Below are 18,714 nucleotides of genomic sequence, written 5' to 3' on the forward strand. Positions count from 1 at the left end.
GCCAAGGATATGTCGTCAACAACAACAACAAAACAAACACAAAGCTATGAAGAGAACAAATCACAGTATGAAAGTGAATAGAGAGCTACTTAAGATCAGGTACATTAGCAAACTCTCTCTAGGGAAGTGACACGTAAGCTGATAGGGAACACCGAGAGTGTATTCCCTTGAGGCTGCCCTCGTAGAAGGTCCGTGGATCTTAACGCGTGGGAAAATAGAGAGGCTCAGGACAGAGATGTCAAGTGCAAGATGACGTAAACTTTGCAGAAGAGGAAGAATTTTGATTTGTGCTGCAAACATAGAGAGGGGCCTTGTCTGGTTTATGTCTTTGGGAAGGCTGCTCCCAGGCTACGTGGCGTAAGCGGGAAGGGAAACTGAAACCCGAAGCTCCCTCCGGTGGCTCGGAATGGGCGGCGGCCGCAGTTAGAGGGAACCGAACAGGAACCGGGGATTTCGCAGTTAAAAGGCTCTTTTCAGGAGCAGCGCCCATAGCTGACCGTCCCCCAAGTCCTGGCCCAGCACTCCGCGGGAGGGACCGGAAGAGGAAGTCAGGGCTGCACCCCAAAGGTCCGGGTGCCACCAACTCAGCTTGTGCCCAGCTGCCCGCCCGCGGGATGGGGCTGCTGCATTCGCCGCTTGCTCCCCTGGCCGCCCTGCTCGGGAGCTGCCTGCTCGGACTGGTGAGAGACATGGTCCCCTCCCCTCCCCTCTGCGTCTCCTTCCCCTTCCTCCCTCTTCCTCCATCCCCCTCCCCGCCTCAACTCCTCCCCTCCCTCCCCCTCTCCCTTCCTCTCCTGTTCCCTCCCCCCCCCTCCCGGGTTCTGTTACTGAGCTCACCCCCGGGTCCCAGCACTCTTCACCCCCGTTGTACCCTGAAATCCTGAGAAATACCCGCCCCCACCCCCACCCCCCTCCGCGCGGAAGAAACCTGCGGGGCGGGGGTAGGAGTGGGCACGCGGTGGGGAGGCTCCCTCCACCTTGGTCCTGGAGCCCTCTCTGTATGGACAGGGTTCCAGGTGTTTGGTGTTCTGGACTGCTCTTTGGTTAAGAGCGCTCATGCATTTCTCTCTGCATCCGTATGAATATCTATTTGCTTTCCTTCCACTCCCATATAGTGCCTTCTCTGTTGGTTCATGTGATTACACTGTGAATTTGTTGTGCTTTTGTTTTCTTATAGACATGCTTTAAAAATAAATTTAGAGGTTTGAATAGTTTGAAGTCTAGTTAAGAAAAATAACAAATATGTACATACATACCCATATTGGCAAGAAATGTTTTAAAATTCAGCATCAAGTAATTTGAGCTCCAGTGTGTGACCAGGAAGCTAGCTTTCGGGTGTCTCCGCTTTTGTTCCTATTCACTTTCTTTTCTGGAGTTTCTTGTTGCAAACTTTTATCAGTGTTGTTTGCACACTGTTGTGTGCAGATATTGCCCTTAGAAACTAACTTCTCTGAGGGACTGTGTTTTCATTTCTCTGGACTATAAAGGATCATTGAGAAAATCTAAGCCCAAAACCGGTGAAAGAAAGAAAGAAAGAAAGAAAGAAAGAAAGAAAGGTAGCCTTTGGTGTTCTCTGAACTTTGCTGGATGGCATAGGATCATACAGTCGAGAACTCATACAACAAGTATGTTGAGGGGCGAATAACAACACAGTAGTGTTACTTTGCATCTTTACCTTGTGTACGGAGTAATCAGACGACTAACATTTAGGTCTAAAGAACACTCAGAGGATATGTAAACGCTGTGAACGTATATAAGCCAAACTTAGCACTCATTTCATTGAACCTCTTAAGATGATGTTTACAGACTTCTATCATTCCAAGGTAAACCAATATTTAGCACAGTAATGCATCAGCTCTTGATAGACCCACATTGTTGGACAGTGGTGGCGCACGCCTTTCATCCCAGCACTTGGGAGGCAGAGGCAGGCGGATCTCTGTGAGTTTTAGGCGGGCCTGGTCTACAGAGTGAGTTTTAGGACAGCCAGGCCTGTTACACAGAGAAACACTATTTTGAGGAAACAAGACAACAAACAAACAAAAACGTGAAAATCCCACCCTATGGTTGTTATTGAGGAGTTTGGAAGACGTAACCCATGGCATGGGTACATATGGTAATGGGTTACATGTTTAGCATGCTTTTTTCTTTTTTAAGACAGGGTTTTGTTTTGGCTTGTGCGTGTGCACGTGCGAAGAGTGCAGCTCTGGCTGTCCTGGAACACTCTGTAGACCAGCCTGGCTTTGAACACACCTGCATCTACCGCCTAAGTGCTGGGATTAAAGGCATTCAATACCCAGCTTTAGTAAATTGTTTTTGTTGTTGTTGTTTTTCAAGACAGGGTTTCTCTGTGTAACCTTGGCTGTCCTGGACTCACTCAGTAGACCAGGCTGGCCTCGAACTCACAGTGATCCGCCTGCCTCTGCCTCCCAAGTGCTGGGATTACAGGTGTGCACCACCACACCCAGCGGTAATCTTAACTAAAAGCATGCAGTGTAAGCCGTGTGATGTAGTCAGAACCCTGTGCTACCTGTTGCCCCTTCCGGGATGGACCTTTGAACTCAGCTCCCCATAGAGTCAGAGTATGGACGAAATGAAGACAAGCCCTTTGCCATGGCCTCCCATGCGTTGTCCTTCACCTGATTCCAGACAGAGCCGTCATTCTCTCTGCGAGTTCATGAGCCCGCCTTTCTACTGTTCGCATTGCTGTCCGCAATTCTGCTCTTCTCCTCTCTCCCTCGAATGGCCATGATAAGCTCTTTTTATGGCATTGTAAGCTTTCTCTAGCCTGACTTCTCCTGCAAACTAATGTCAAAGGCTTATGAGCCGGATTACCAGCTATAGTCAGTCATAAGCAACAACAGTTTTTCTGTTAGTTAGCTTTCTGTCGCTATGACAAAATGCCTGAGAAAAATCCCCTTAAAAAGAGGAATAATTAGGCTGGACATGGTGGCATGCACCTTTAATCCCAGCACTTGGGAGGCAGAGGCAGGTGGATCTTCGTGAGTTCGAGGCCAGCCTGGTCTACAAAGTGACTCCAGGACAGTCAAGGCTACATAAAGAAACCCTGTCTCGAAAAACAAAACAAAACAACAACAACAAAAGGAATGATTTAGCTGGTCATTGGTGCATACGCCTTTAATCCCAGTACTTGGGAGGTAGAGGCAGGCAGATAGCTGTGAGTTCGAGGCCAGCCTGGTCTACAGAGTAAGTTCCAGCCAGTACTCTCTACTGTGTTTTTTGAGACAGGGGTTCTCTGCATAGCCCTGGCTGTCCTGGACTCATTTTGTATACCAGGGTAGCCTTGAACTCACAGAGATCAGCCTGCCTCTGCCTCCCAGGTGCTGGGATTAAAGGCGTGCGCCACCACCACCCGGCAGTACTAGAGGTTTTGAGTACATCTTTCTGAATGGATGTGAGCAATGGGGTCATCACTCATGAAAGAGTGGGGAGGAAAGTGTCAAGCTGAGAGGGTGGGCTGGCATTATTACATCACAGCAAGAATCCTCTCAGGGACATGGCCCTTAAAACAAGGGCCGCAGTTAATCTTGTAAGAAAGCACTCATTTTCCTCAAAGAATGAGTTCTAGACAAGTGTGTGTAGTTCATTATTCCTGGGCCACTTACATATGAGTAAGTAGACTCATTGGAAGACTTACCCTCTTTAGGACATGTTGTCAAGCTGTATATAAATAGTTTTATTAAAATCCTTAGTTGCCTGCAAGCACCATGAAAGTTGTTTGTATCTTAGGCAGCTGCTCAGGAAGCCATCCTGCACGCGTCTGCAGAAGGCAAACCTTCACTTTCCAGGGACTACTGCGTGCACTATAACCCCAGCTGGACGAGGCTTCCAGGTTCCCTAGAAAATGCAGTAAGTAAACAACAGATGGGAATTATTCATATTATTAAAATTATCGAATATGGGTGATAACTATAGTTTTGGGTGTGAATCCGTTATGATATTTGGTGATTAATACTTTGTTGACTTTGATCAAATGTTTTCCTCTCCATAAAAGAAATTACTTAGGGAATGTTTTGGTTTTCTTTCAGACAAGGTCTCACTAAGTAGACTTGACTAGCCTGGAACTCACTATGTCGACCAGGCTAGCCTCAAAGTCTTAGAGATCTGCCTGTCTTGGGTTCTAGAGTGCTAGCATTAACGGCATGTGCCACTGTGCTGGGCATGAGTAAGGCAAATTTTTATTTTATGTATATAGGTGTTTTGCCTGCATGTATGTCTGTGTACCACATGCATGCCTGGTGCCTGCAGAGACCACAAGAGGATGCCAGATGCCTGGAGTTACAGATAATTGTGAGCTGACATGTGGGAGCTGGGAACTGAACTTGGGTCCTCCAGAGGAGCAATCAATATTCTAAACTGCTGAGCCATCTCTGCAGCTCCAGATTTAGGGAACTGTAAAATGTGTACCTCTAATCCTTGTTGTTTGTCATACGGTTGTTTTTGTTGGTTAACTCAGGCGTAATGAGTACATGCCGTACTCCTGAGCTACACACCCAGGCTCAGAGAACACTGTACCAGGTGTTGGAAGCCATTGCTGAATGCCGTAGGTGGAATAAGGTATCCGTCTTATTAAAAACATTTCTTCCTTTCAGACTTCTCTTAGCTTGATGAACCTGACTGGCACGCCACTGTGCCACCCTTCTGATATTCCTCCTGGTGGCATAAAGAACAAAGCAGTGGTGGTACAATGGGGACCCTGCCATTTTCTTGAAAAAGCCAAAATCGCACAGGAAGGTGGTGCTGAAGCGCTGCTGATTGCCAACAGCAGCATCCTGGTGAGTCCTGAGAAGGAGTGACTTCTTCTCCCGAGCCTGCAGCATCCAGTCCCCAGGAACTAACTCTTTGTGTTTATTTAAAGCTGAACGTTTAGCAATCTTGTAGATTTTTTTTTTATGTTATATGAGGTTTATTAAATGAGCATGGGGGGGGGAGAAGGAAAGGGAGGAGGGGTCCCCAGAGAGAAAGAAAGAGAGAGAGACAGACAGACAGACAGACAGACAGAGACAGGAAGAGTGAGAAGAAGAGAGAGAGAGGGAGCAGAGTAGAGGGAGAGTAGAGGGGGAAGAGAGAAAGCGTAGATTATTTTTTATTAGTAAACATTTTAGCTTTATTAATAAGACATTCTAATCAGAACATTTATAGTTTTTGCTGTGTTTCTAGAGTTGAGATGACTGGTTGGAAACAAATTTGTCTATGTGTATGTCATGTCTATATGTATGTCATGTCTATGTGTATGTCATGTCTATGTGTATGTCATGTCTATGTGTATGTCATGTCTATGTGTATGTCATGTCTATGTGTATGTCATGTCTATGTGTATGTCATGTCTATGTGTATGTCATGTCTATGTGTATGTCATGTCTATGTGTATGTCATGTCTATGTGTATGTCATGTCTATGTGTATGTCATGTCTATGTGTATGTCATGTCTATGTGTATGTCATGTCTGTGTATGTCATGTCTGTGTATGTCATGTCTATGTGTATGTCTGTCTATGTGTATGCCATATGTTTACATAGCGTCTGTACCACATAATGTCACATATAGTATATATCAGCTTAAGCTCATGGTAAAAGGATTATATTTTGGGAACTTATATGTTATTAAGAAATAATGATGAATCTTTGTTTTTATAACTCAATATAATATTTGCACTTGGTGTGGTAGTACATATGATTTTTATTCCCTAAATGTAGTAGTAGCTAACCAGGTTTCATTTTTTTTCTTTTAGTTTCCTTCCACAAGGAACAGATCTGAATTTCAAAATGTGACTATATTAATTGCAGTTATAAGCCAAAAAGACTTTGAAGACATGAAACAGGTAAGCTAATAATTGCATATTAGATGTTATGTTTAATCACTATACTTTCTTTTGTTTTGTTTTGTTTTGTTTTGTTTTTGAGGCAAGGTTTCCCAGTATAGCCCTGGCTGTGCTGGAACTCACTTTGTAGACCAGGCTGGCCTCAAACTCAGAGATCCACCTGCCTTTGCCTCCCGAGTGCTGGGATTACAGGTGTGCGCCACCACTGCCTGTCTCTAACCACTGTGCTTAACTGTGATTATTACTCTTTCTCCACTTGCTAACAAGAGGCTTGAGGTGCTGAATAAGCCTTTTGCTACCTGCTCTTCTCAGCTGTGTGGCGGAGTGTCTGGCCAGGCATGGGATGTAGCTGTTGCTGCTGTGCTCTTGTGGGGGAAACTCATTTCTGTGTTTAACTGTCACTTTGCTCCTCAGACTCTCGGTGATAACATTACTGTGGAAATGTACTCTCCATCCTGGCCAAACTTTGACTATACTATGGTGGTTATTTTTGCAATTGCTGTGTTCACTGTGGCATTAGGAGGATACTGGAGTGGACTCATTGAATTGTAAGTTTAAACTTTTTATGGCTTCCTGATAAATGGCTTTAAATAATGTTTCATGATAACCTTAACAACAAGAATGTTTAATTTTTTTTCTGATCTCAGCATATAGTGCTATTAAGGCTAGATTTTAGGATTGTCCTTTCTTTCTTTCTTTCTTTCTTTCTTTCTTTATTTATTTATTTATTTATTTATATTTGCTAATAGGAAAGTTGTAGGCATCTGAATGAATGACCTGTTGATAGGGCAGCACTTAACTCACATCAAATACTCAGTTGATGAGATGACTCAATGGGTAAAGTGTTCAGCACACAAGTGTGAGGACCTGAGTTCAAAACCCTGGAGCCCACTTAAAGCTGAACTCAGTAGTGTGTTGTTTGTAATCCAAGTGCTCCAGAAGTAATTTGGGAGGCAGAGCTAGGAATCTGTGGCAGCTCAAAGGCCAGTTAGACCTGTCTCAAATAGGGTCAAGTACCGATGCCTGAGGCTGTCTTCTGACATCCACGTATGTATTGGGTAGGTACACACACACACACACACACACACACACACACACACACACACACACACACAGAGTACAATTTCATAGTGGGAGCTGGGAATGTAGCTCAGTGGTAGAGATTTTGCCTACTGCTTTTGTTGTTGTTGTTGTTGTTGTGTTTTTGAAGACAGGGTCTCTCTGTGTAGCCTTGGCTGTCCTGGGCTTACTTTGTAGACCAGGCTGGTCTCGAACTCACAGCGATCTGCCTGCTTCTGCCTCCCAAGTGCTGTGAATTAAAGGCATGTGCCACCACACCCAGCCCTCAAAAGAATAAAATCAATGGTAATATTTAATGTATAAATCTGGTAGTTGGCTCCCTTATAAGAAAGTATTTATGAAAGCCATGTGTGGTGGTTCATGCCTATAATCATACCAGTGGAGAGGTGGAGGTCATCCTTTGCTACACACTGAGTTCTGGGCTAGCCTGGCCTACATATGACCCTGACCCGGTGCAGCCTCTCTCCCCCAGATGAAGGCCTTTATGTCAGGCATGGTGGCGCACACCTGTAATCCCTTCCCAGGAATCTGAGTCAGGAGAATCATGAGGTTGAAAGCGCCCTGGGTTACATATTAAGTTTAGGGCCAGCTTGTGCTACATGCTATAGCAAGTCTGTGTTTTGGAAGTGGGGGGTGCCTTGTGCTCTCTAGGGCGTGGAATAGGAGCATGTGAATCATTGTGACTGCATGTGTATTACTGTAAACTTTTAAAATGTATTTTCAGTGACAGATACCAAAGGTTGGCCCCCTTCCCCACTTAGGTACAACATTACTAAAACTTCTGTTAATGCCCTGACATCTGGATCTAGAGTTCTACCGCATGTGTTGGTGTCTCTGCCCTGTCTCCAGGCAACCTGTCTAGAGTCGCAGATGCCGCACCCTCTCGTGACTACCTCAGTCATCAATAATTCCCCAATGAGAAAGTGTGCAAATGTGCAAATGTTTAAACCATAGAGCCAGGCGTGGTGGCTCACGCCTTTAATCCCAGCACTCAGGAGGCAGAGGCAGGCAGATTGCTGTGAGTTCGAGGCCAGCCTGGTCTAAAAGTGAGTCCAGGACAGCCAAGGCAACACAGAGAAACCCTGTCTCGAAAAACTTTAAAAAAAAAAAAAAAGTCTTATTTAGCCTAAAACCTGCCGTGCTCCTAGACTTAAGGATCAGGGCCAGAAGATGCATGACAGGGAATTTAACTGGGTGGAGGTGAAGGAATTGGGGCTGGGAGCAGAGAGTAGGTTCTGTGTAACTGAGAAGAGACAATAAGGCTGACAGCAGAGGCTACTCAGCAACGGGGACCCATTGGGAGAATTCATGGAAAGTAACAAAGGTAGGACAGGACTGTATCCGGTGGCGCGCGCCTTTAATCCCAGCGCTCTGGAGGCAGAGGCAGATGGATCACTGTGAGTTCGAGGCCAGCCTGGTCTACAAAGTGAGTCCAGGACAGCCAGGGCTACACAGAGAAACCTTGTCTTGAAAAACTAACAGAACAAAACAAAGCAAAAAACAAAAAACAAAAACAACTCCTTCCCTCCCCCCCCCCAAAAAAATAACCCTACTACTACTAAATGTCATCTTATTTCAAAGTCATGTAATGACATTATCTCTGGAGAGTAGAAATATAGGATGTTTTAGTTTCTAGATTAAATGTTTCCTTTTGGTACTTACATTTTAGGGACATTACCTCTGTAATTAAACTTAAATTGGTGTTAGGGATTTTTAAAACACTAACTGCGCTGGGTAAAGGCTTGCTGATGTTTCCCTGCGTGTATTTACTCAGGGAGCACATGAAGGCAGCGGCAGACGCTGAAGATAGCGAGTTGAGGAAGAAGAAGGAGGAGCACTTGACTTTCAGCCCCCTCACGGTCATCGTGTTTGTGGTCATCTGCTGTGTCATGATTGTCTTACTTTACTTCTTCTACAAGTGGCTTGGTAAGAAGCTGGGTTTTGTGTGTGCGTCTGCCAATGTATGTCCCCACCCCGTTTACATTGCTAGATTTGTCTTTCCCCTTAAAACGCCACCTGGAAAACAAGGTGAATGTTCGCTTAACATGGCAAAAATGTCAGGCTTCAATTACACAGGTATAATAATAATAATAATAATAATAATAATAATAATAATAATAATAATAATAATTCTTCATCATCATCATCATCATCATCATCATCATCTCCTCAAGCGGCTGAGGCCAGTCTGGAATACATAGTAATTTTTAGGCCAACCTAGGCCACAGAATTATCCAGTAGGACCCTATCTCGAAAAACAAAACAGGGACTGGGTGTGGTGGCGCACACCTTTAATCTCAGTACTTGGGAGGCAGAGGCAGGCAGATCACTGTGAATTCGAGGCCAGCCTGGTCTACAAAGTGAGTCCAGGACAGCCAAGGCTAACATAGAGAGACCCTGTGTCGAAAAACCAAACCAAACCAAACCAAACCAAACCAAACCACTCACTGGGGCGGGAGCTGTTAAGAGCATTCTTGTGAAGGATACAAATTTGGTTCCTAGCACCTGTCAGGGAGCACACAACCACCTGTAAGTCCAGCTTCAGGGAGATCTAAGGCCTCTGGTCTCCTTGCGGCATTTGTACATACATGTGTATACCCACACAGAGATCCACATATATACATATAATTAAAATAAAAATAACTTTTAAAAGACCTTTATTCTACCCTAAAGCGTATTTTAATTTCTAGTGAGAATTTCTTGAGTTGATTATACATGCCCTGTTTACAAGTGAATTTTTGATGTGAGAAGAAAATCATTCAACCTCATAATTATCATAATGTAAAATATGATTGGCCAGTGCTTTGTGTGGTGCTGAGGGGATTTTGCTTACCTTAAATGAGTCTTCGTGGCTAAAATGGCTGCTCTTTCCTAGTGTTTTATAATAACTGACAGAACGGTACTTGATTGCTAAGGCTTTCCTCACCATTTTATGATTATGATACACTTACAGTAACTGACATTGATCCTGAGAGTGTTTTTCGGTAAATGTCCTACATTACAACACAACAATAGCCGGGTGTGGTGGTGCACACCTTTAAACCCAGCCCTTGGGAGGCAGAGGCAGGCGGATCACTGTGAGTTCGAGGCCAGCCTGGTCTATAGATCGAGTCTTGGACAGCCAAGGCTAACACAGAGAGACCCTGTCTCGGGGGAAAAAAAAGACACAACAATTAAGTAACAATAATAAACTTCTTCTCATGTGGAATCATCCCCTGAGTGGTAGTACACTGCTGGACGAGGCACCAAAGCTCTGGAACGGCCTCAGGAAAGATAGTCTCTACCAGACTGGTAAAACCTGGGTTGGACAACTTGGCAGAAGATGTACCGCAATCCAGTTGACAGTCCTGGAAGTGTCTGTCTGCCTGCTCCTCTTACTACACATAGCCAGTAGCCATAAGTGCCATGGGCAGCAACCTGCACTCCTATACCTTGGCTCAGGTAACCCTTGCTACATCCCAGAATGCTTCTCATGAACTTGACCTGTTAGATATGAGTATGGGGGGGCGGGGCTTACAGCGCCTTACCCAGCTTCACCCCAAATTTACTGTATTTAGGTCTGTCACTATTTCCCACCTCCACCTCTATTCTAAAATCAAATAGACCTTGAAAATTGAGGAACAGCTTGTATTTCTATCACAATATTTTCTAGAAAGTTCAGAAAAGGAATATTGTAAAGTATAATGACCCCTCCTCCTTTTAACAACACAAAAGCAAGATATCTTTAAATAATATATATATATATTCAAATAATATATATAAAAATATAAATCCTGGCCAGGCATGGTGGCGCACACCTTTAATCCCAGCACTTGGGAAGCAGAGGCAGGTGGATCGCTGTGAGTTCCAGGCCAGCCTGGTCTACAAAGCAGGCAACACAGAGAAACCCTGTCTCAAACCCTCCCTCCAGTCTTGTAATCTAGCACTGGGTAGAAGCAGGTTGACCCCTGGAGATTTGCTGGCCGGTCAGGGTAGTCTGCTTGGCCAACTTCCAGGCCAGTGACTCACCCTGTTTCAAAAATAAAACCAACCAAAGAAAAACAAGACATCTGAGGAATAATATTGTGGCCATAATGTCTTTTGGCCTCTACACATATGTGTCTACATGTGTGCACTTATACACACACACCCCACCCCCACCCCCACACAGGTTCATCAGTCCCTTTTTTTTTCCTGAGACAGGGTTTCTATGTAGCCTTGGCTGTCCTGGACTCACTTTGTAGACCAGGCTGGCCTCGAACTCACAGCGATCCGCCTGCCTCTGCCTCCCGAGTGCTGGAATTAAAGGTGTGCGCCACCACCGCCCAGCCCTCAGCAGTCCTTCTGTTCTTACGTTTAAATGAAGTATTTATAAATATTTGTGATTCACTTCTCAGAAACTTGTAGTACCATCTTCAGTCACTTAAAGCAACCCTGGTAGTGTTTAATGAAACTAAAACCGCACGTAACATGCCCCATGTTAAAACTCTAGGTATAAATATTTGCAGCTTAGCCACTACTTCAGCTAACTGAAGTTACTGTATTGAAAAAATTATCTGATAAAGAGAGCTAAAAATTAATATCTCTCTTGTTCTTTTCTAGTTTATGTTATGATAGCAATTTTCTGCATAGCCTCAGCAATGAGCCTATACAACTGTCTTGCTGCATTGATTCATAGGATGCCATGTGGACAGTGCACGTACGTATCTCTTGGAGAATATTTTAATAGGTATTTGAACTTAGTAAAGGAAAAGTGAAGTGTTGTTTGTTTTTTGAGACAGGGTTTCTCGAGCCTGTAGACAGGGTTTCTCTGTAGCCTTGGCTGAAGCCAGCCAGGCTGGCTTGGAAACCACAGAGATGTGCCCCCCTCCACCTCCTTAGTGCTAGAACTCAAGGTGTACCCCACCGTGCCTGGCTGTGTTTGGGATTTTTGTTTTTTGAAACAAGGTTTCTCTGTGTAGCCTTGGCTGTCGTGGACTTGCTTTGTACACCAGGCTGGCCTTGAACTCACAGCGATCTACCTGTCTCTGCCTCTCGAGTGCTGGGATTAAAAGGCACGTACCACCATGCCCGGCTTGTTTGGGATTCTTACATTGAATTCCTGAGACTTAGTTGAAGTGTTCAGTATCTGTATGTAGCGAGTGGCCAACAATACCGGAAAGCATTGAGAACGTTTCCATTACCACAAAGGGTCTTGTTGAGCCAGTTATTAGGCCTCCTGGGTTTTACGTAAAATCATGACATCTAGATTAATATTTCCATCACTTGTTAATGTTTGGACTTTTTGTATCAAGTGAATATTGTGTTTTACCTACAGCACAAATTAACTATTTGATTTATTTTCAGGATTTCGTGTTGTGGCAAAAACATTAAAGTGAGCCTGGTTTTCCTTTCTGGCCTCTGCATCTCTGTCGCTGTTGTGTGGGCCGTGTTTAGAAATGAGGATCGGTATGGCTTCTCTCGTTTGTTTTAGATTTAAGGATGCGTTGGTTTATATCTTTTCTTGACTCTCATTCATTATGATTATTGCGGAATTTTTCTTGTTTTTATTGAAGAACATATCTTACAACAAGATAATTTTTTTTTTAATGGATAAGTTATTTGACAGAATCTCTGTGTGTGCTCCATTGCTAACTTGGAACTCTGGCCCTGAACTTGCTGTGACCCAGTTTCGTGCGTCTCCTGTGTGCAGAAGTTTCAGGCATAAGCCATCAGACCCAGCAAATGAACAGATCTCAGGCTAATGATCTGAACTCATGCAGGGAAGGAAATTGAGTTATTCTTTAAACATCTAGACAAAATAGGCGCAGTCACAGTGGGTCACAGTGCAGTGGCTTACAACCTTAACGCATAGTCTCTGCATTGACGACTTCCGGAATGGCTTTTTAGGTGAAAAAAGCTGTCATATTTTCATTTCTGTTACTGTGATCTAATACCCTGCCATAAAACAACTTAGGGGTGAGAAGGTTTATTTCAGCTCACAGCTCAGGCGTGGCCTCTTATTGCGGAGACGCTGAGGCGGCAGGCACTTAAAGCAGCTGGTCGCATCACATCTACAGCCCAGGGCATACAGAAATGAGTGCAGGTGCTTCCTTGCCTCAGGCCTGTCTCCACATCTGTACAGCTCAGAACACAGGCCCTCAGTTAACTCAGTTACAAAAATGCCCCACCGGTAAACACCCTCAGGCCAACACAACCCAGACAGGTCCTCACTGAGAGTCTCTTCCCAGACCATTCTGATGATGTCAGATTGACAAAGTTAACTACCGTGAAAGCGTAATGTAAAATGTGTGTGTGTGTAGAACATTTTGCCTTTCGTATTAGAAAAAAGGGGATATGCAAGATTTACTGCTCATTTACTGAGAGCAACAGATAAGAGTCTCTTTCTTTGAAAAGACAATTAATTGGTTTTCTTTCAGGATATGTTTTTTATTTTTATTTATTTATTTATTTATTTGGCTTTTAAAGACAGGGTTCTCTGTGTAACCTTGGCTGTCCTAGACTCACTTTGTAGACCAGGCTGGCCTTGAACTCACAGCGATCTGCCTGCCTCTGCCTCCCGAGTGCTGGGATTAAAGGCGTGTGCCACCACACCTGGCAGGATATGTTTTTTAAAGTACATATTATTACTTTATTTTGTGTGTCATTGGCATGATACAGAAGTCTCTAAAATTCAAGAAAGGAAAGATGGGCCAGGCAATGGTGGCACACGCCTTTAATCTCCGCACATGGGAAGCAGAGGCGGGCAGAATCTCTATTAGTTCCAGGCTGGCCTGGTCTACAAAGCAATTCCGGGACAGCCAGGCCTACACGGAGAAACCTGTCATGGAAAAAGAAACAAAGCTGGAGAGATAGCTCAGTGGCTAAGAGCCCTGGCTGCTCTTCCCAAGGTCACGAGTTCAATTCCTAGCACCCACATGGCAGCTCATAACTGTCTGTAACTCCAGTTCCAGAGAATCTGACACCCTCTCACAGATATACCTGAAGGCAAAACACCAATTTAAAAAAAAAAAAAAGGAAAAGAAACAAAAACAAAAAAAAGTATTATATGCATTTAGAGAGAGAGAGAGAGGAGGAGTGTGTGTGTGTGTGTGTGTGTGTGTGTGTGTGTATGTGTTCTCACATGTGTGTACATGCCACAGCATAAGTGTGGCAGTCAGAGGACACTTGAGTCAGTTCCCTCCTTTCACCCAGTGAGTCTCAGGAGTCTAGTTCAGGTCATGAGGCTTGATCACGGGTGTCTTTACCTGCCGAGCCATCTTGCCAGCCCAGTGTCTATCCATGGCAGGAAGGGAAGCCTGAAAAAAATATATAACACGTGTCTAATGGCATACTAGTAAAACTGCTGAGGCCCTAGAAATCTTTTTATAATCGTCAAGTTACTAATTTTATCACAGGTTGCTGGTGATGAATATTAGTTTCTAATAAGTAAGTTGTGTCGCTTTCACTTTGTATTCAACCTGTCTGGATACGAACATGAGGATTTTATTGGCAGCTCTCTCTGTAGAAGGAAACACAAAAAGCCGTAAAGATTAAAGTGAGTATGCACTTGCATCTGCTGTACACTCTTCGGAGGCAGCCTTTCCTGTTGTTTTTCTGCCAGGACAGTAGCTTGCTGAATAGTGAGGAGATGAGGAGACAGTCCATAGCCATAACTATAATGATATAACCATAATGGCCTACTTATTTAACTTTCACCTAAAGATAACGGGATGAAACAATAGGCTGAACTCTCTCTCTCTCTCTCTTTTATTTTAGGTGGGCTTGGATTTTACAGGATATCTTAGGAATTGCTTTCTGTCTCAACTTAATTAAAACAATGAAGCTACCCAATTTCATGGTAAAATACATTACTTTTATAGCTATAATAATAATTTTTTTCTTTTTAAAACTATATGATTGAGGTATAATTTGTATATAGTAAAACAGGCTCCTTGAATCACACTGTTAAGCCAGGTGGTGGTGGCGCACACCTTTAATCCGAGCATTTGGGAGGCAGAGGCAGGCAGATCTCTGTGAGTTCGAGGCCAGCCTGGTCTACAGAGTGAGTTCCAAGACATCCAAGGCTACACAGAGAAACCCTGTCTCGGGGCAGGGGGGGACCCAAAGGATAAAAATAAAAATAATTACACTGTTGAAACGTAGCAGTGTATATACAGCTTCTGTAAATTCTCTCTAAATGAGCTACAGAGGATTCCCGAGTCTTGAGAAAGCTTTTTTCTGCATGTTTGTGCTCTCTTCTGACCCCGCCTCCTGCCCCACCACCAGGCAAGGACAGCTACTGAGTTGCTGCCTGAATGTTTTGTTTTGTTTTTGTTTTCTCGAGACAAGGTTTCTCTGTGTAGCCCTAGCTATCCTGGAACTCTCTTTGTAGACCAGGCTGGCCTCGAACTCACAGAGATCTGCCTGCCTCTGCCTCCCGAGTCCTGGGGTTAAAAAGGCGTGCGCTACCACGCCCGGCTAGGCGGAATGTTTTTCATCACTCATGCTCGTCTCATAAACTAAATATTGGGGAAGAACAGTCTTTAATTCAGTGATGTTCTTAAGGAAATGGGATGCAGGAAATAAGGATGTTCTTTTAAAATGACATATGAAATAAAATCACATATAGTAATAACCATGAGACGCCTTTTAAAGTTGTGTCCAAATGTATATTCCCAGGCTTGCTTGTATTTGCAAAGTAATTTTGTGCATTGGTTTAGATGTGAGAAGTTTGATTTTTTAAATTTCTTTTTTCTCCAACAGTCCTGTGTGATCCTGCTAGGACTTCTCCTCCTCTATGACGTGTTTTTTGTCTTCATAACACCCTTCATCACAAAGGTATGGCCATTTTAAATTCACGATGAAGCCCTCAAAAAGAAGAAACTCTTTTTCTTTTCATCTGTTTGTTTGCTTTGAGACAAGGTCTCTCAGCATCGCCCTGGCTGGTGGAGAACGCTCTATGTGCAGCAGGCCGGTCTTGAACTCACAGAGATCTGCCTGCCTCTAGATTAAAGGCTTGTGTCACCACGCCCTGCTTCGCTACATACAGCTCCTTAAATATTGTTTTAAGCATTTATTTGTATGTGTATATGTGAGTCCCTGTGCGCATGTATGTGCACTCCATGCATGCCTGGTGCTCACGGAGGCCAGCAGAGGGTGTTCTTCCCCCTAAAACTGCAGTTCCAGATCTTTGTATGCCACCCCTTGTGGGCATAGGAACCCAGTTCTCTGCTAGAGCAGTGGGTGCTCCTCACTCCGAGCCGTCTTGCCCAGCCTCGAGAAGAGAACCTAACTCTTGGTTGGGTTTTGCAGATTTTGTACCTTAGAGTGAACTTTAATGCCCTAAGAGAATTGCCCTTGAAATTGGTCTTTTGGTAGAGGGTATTTCAAACTTTAAATTGCTTGTTAGAGAAATTAAAGAACTTCTGATTAGTATAAAGTGAGAATGCCTGTACTTTTTCTTTCTTTTTAGAAGTAAGTTTTTCTTATAATCAGTGTCTACTGTGGCCAGTTAAGAGAGAAAAAGGGAGAGAGGGAGGGAAATGGGTGATTGCTACGCTCACTTCTGAGAACTAGTCTGAGAATAGCAAAGAACACCGTGTCAGCTCTGCAGGCCTGGGTGCACTGTGTAACCTGGCAACCCATCCTGGCTGTCGGAGATGCCCTTTGTACTTTAGGTTTCCAGTCTACTGCGTGGGAAGCAATGTCAGCTTTCCACATCAATAGAGTTCTTTTGGCAGAACCCAGCTGGGTCTTTCTTTTAAAAACAAAACCCCTCACATTATTATTGTTGTTGTTGTTGTTACTACTATTATTACTATTACTATTACTATTATTATTATTATTATTATTATTATTATTATTATTATTATTATTATTATTATGTTTTTCAAGACATGGTTTCTCTGTGCAGTTCTAGCTGTTATAGAACTTTGTAGACCAGGCTGTCCTCGAACTCACAGCTATCCACCTGCCTCTGCCTCCCAAGTGCTGGGATTAAAGGCGTGCGCCACCACACCTGGCCTGCTCACACCATTTCACAAACACTTTCCCATGTTTTAAGGTGAACTGTTTCACTCAGTGGTGTCATTGGTCATTAGCAACCTTAAATAGAAAGAAAAAGAGAAGCATTAAGCTAGCAGTGTGAGTTGTAACTGTAACTGGGCATTTTATAAAAGCACAGTTTCAAACCAGGCAGCACAGAACACACCTAGAATCCTAGTATCTAGTATACAGGGGCAGAGGCAGGAGGATTGCCACAGTTTTCAGCCAGTCTATTTTACAAATCAAGTTCCAGGCCAGCCAGGGCCACATAGTGACATTGTGAGGCAAAAACTAAGCTGTACAAACTAGTATTAATTTATTTGATACAAAACAAAACAGTCCTGTAGAATACTCCATCACATATATTAATAAAAGTGAAACATTGTTGAGCCCAGTGCACGCAGCACACCTTTAATCCCAGCGCTCAGGAGGCAGAGGCAGGTGGATCTCTGTGAGTTCAGGGCAAGTCTGGTCTAGAGTGAGTTCCAGGACAACCGGGACTATATAGAGAAACCCTGTTTCAAACAAACAAACAAACAAACAAATAAAAGTGAAAAGTTGTCTCCACAAAGTGTTTCTGTAGGTTAGCAGTTAGTTCATAGCATGAACTAGAAGTGCAGCTATAAACATAGCCAGGTTTTTAAAGTACTTTTTTTTTCCTATTGATATCTGGTATCAATCTGGGGCGGCGGGGGTGGGGGGGTGGGGGGGTGGGGGGGTGGGGGGGTGGGGGGGTGAGGAGGGGAGGTTGAGACAGGGTTTCTCTGTGTAGCCTTGGCTGTTCTAGACTCACTTTGTAGACCAGGCTGGCCTTGAATTCATGGAGATCCCCTGCCTCTGCCTTCCAAGTGCTGGGATTAAAGGCGTGTACCACCACTGCCTGGCCATACCTGGTATCAATTTAATGTCAGATAAAAATTTAAAAGTAGGAGCCATGGTGACACCTGCCTGTAACCCTAGCACTCACAGAGGCAGAGGTAGGCGGGTCTCTGTGAGTTCAAGGTCAACCTGGTTTACAAATCAAGTCCAGGACAGCCAAGATTACACAGAAAAACTCTGCCTTCAAAAAACGAAAACAAATTTAAAGCACAGGCTAAAGATAAAGGTCTTCGAGTCTTCTTTCTTGTTTGACTGGTGGTCTGTCGCAGTAGAAGCAGCTGGGGGTGCTCTTTGGAATGCATTTGTTGTAAATGTTCATTTAACACCTTCCAGTCTGACCCCTTTGTTTTCCGATGGTCCTATGCCTTTTCTTACTAGGTAAACTAAAAGTGTACATCAGATGCCCATTCCTGATTTTTATGGTTTTCACTAAAATTCAGCTTTCTGTGTCTTCTCCCTGGTCGGCTGATGTATTTTTCTTTCCCTCTGAAGTATCCAAGTTCATGCCTCAAACTCAGTGCAGTGGTGCACATCTGTATCCCAGAGCTTGGTCTCAGAGGCAGCAGGATCACCCTTGGCTATATTAAAACAACGACAGAAAAAAATGCCTCGTGTATTTTTAGCCTGCTTCCTCCAAGTTTCATATCTAAGCAGCAGGGCTACAGGAGAAAACTTGGTAGTAAACACTGTGTCTACCCCACCCCCTCCCCAGAAAAGACTTCAGCAGACACAGGGAGGCAACTGTCACTCAGGAGAATGCTATGACCTGTGACCGGAAGGAAGGCAGGAGGCAGGATGGGGAACCTCATATTCTATAAGGTTGGGTCTTTTCAGATTTGGCTTCATAGTTTTGTTGTGGGAAATACCCAGAAGGTCAAGTGCATTTTTATTCAAATAAAGTTACTTATATT

At 44.0% G+C, this 18,714-nt stretch overlaps 1 protein-coding gene across 2 annotated transcripts in view; it reads left to right on the forward strand.

The window, feature by feature from the left end:
- Window positions 1-210: 210 nt before the first annotated feature.
- The window catches only part of SPPL2A (signal peptide peptidase like 2A), a 34,478-nt gene continuing 15,974 nt past the window's right edge, over window positions 211-18,714 (forward strand). Inside the window, exons 1-10 of one of the 2 annotated variants that reach the window (XM_084775267.1) lie at window positions 211-680; window positions 3,748-3,867; window positions 4,611-4,793; window positions 5,750-5,839; window positions 6,254-6,387; window positions 8,694-8,845; window positions 11,501-11,597; window positions 12,245-12,346; window positions 14,657-14,738; window positions 15,644-15,718. In XM_084775267.1, coding sequence (XP_084631393.1) covers window positions 615-680; window positions 3,748-3,867; window positions 4,611-4,793; window positions 5,750-5,839; window positions 6,254-6,387; window positions 8,694-8,845; window positions 11,501-11,597; window positions 12,245-12,346; window positions 14,657-14,738; window positions 15,644-15,718 — 1,101 coding nt within the window. In that variant the 5' untranslated portion in view covers window positions 211-614. The remainder of the gene's footprint in view (window positions 681-3,747; window positions 3,868-4,610; window positions 4,794-5,749; window positions 5,840-6,253; window positions 6,388-8,693; window positions 8,846-11,500; window positions 11,598-12,244; window positions 12,347-14,656; window positions 14,739-15,643; window positions 15,719-18,714) is intronic. The other variant, XM_084775268.1, reaches the window with a different exon arrangement.

This window comes from Acomys minous (assembly GCF_964271855.1).
Source record: "Acomys minous genome assembly, chromosome: 3".
NCBI classification, from domain to species: Eukaryota; Metazoa; Chordata; class Mammalia; order Rodentia; family Muridae; genus Acomys; species Acomys minous.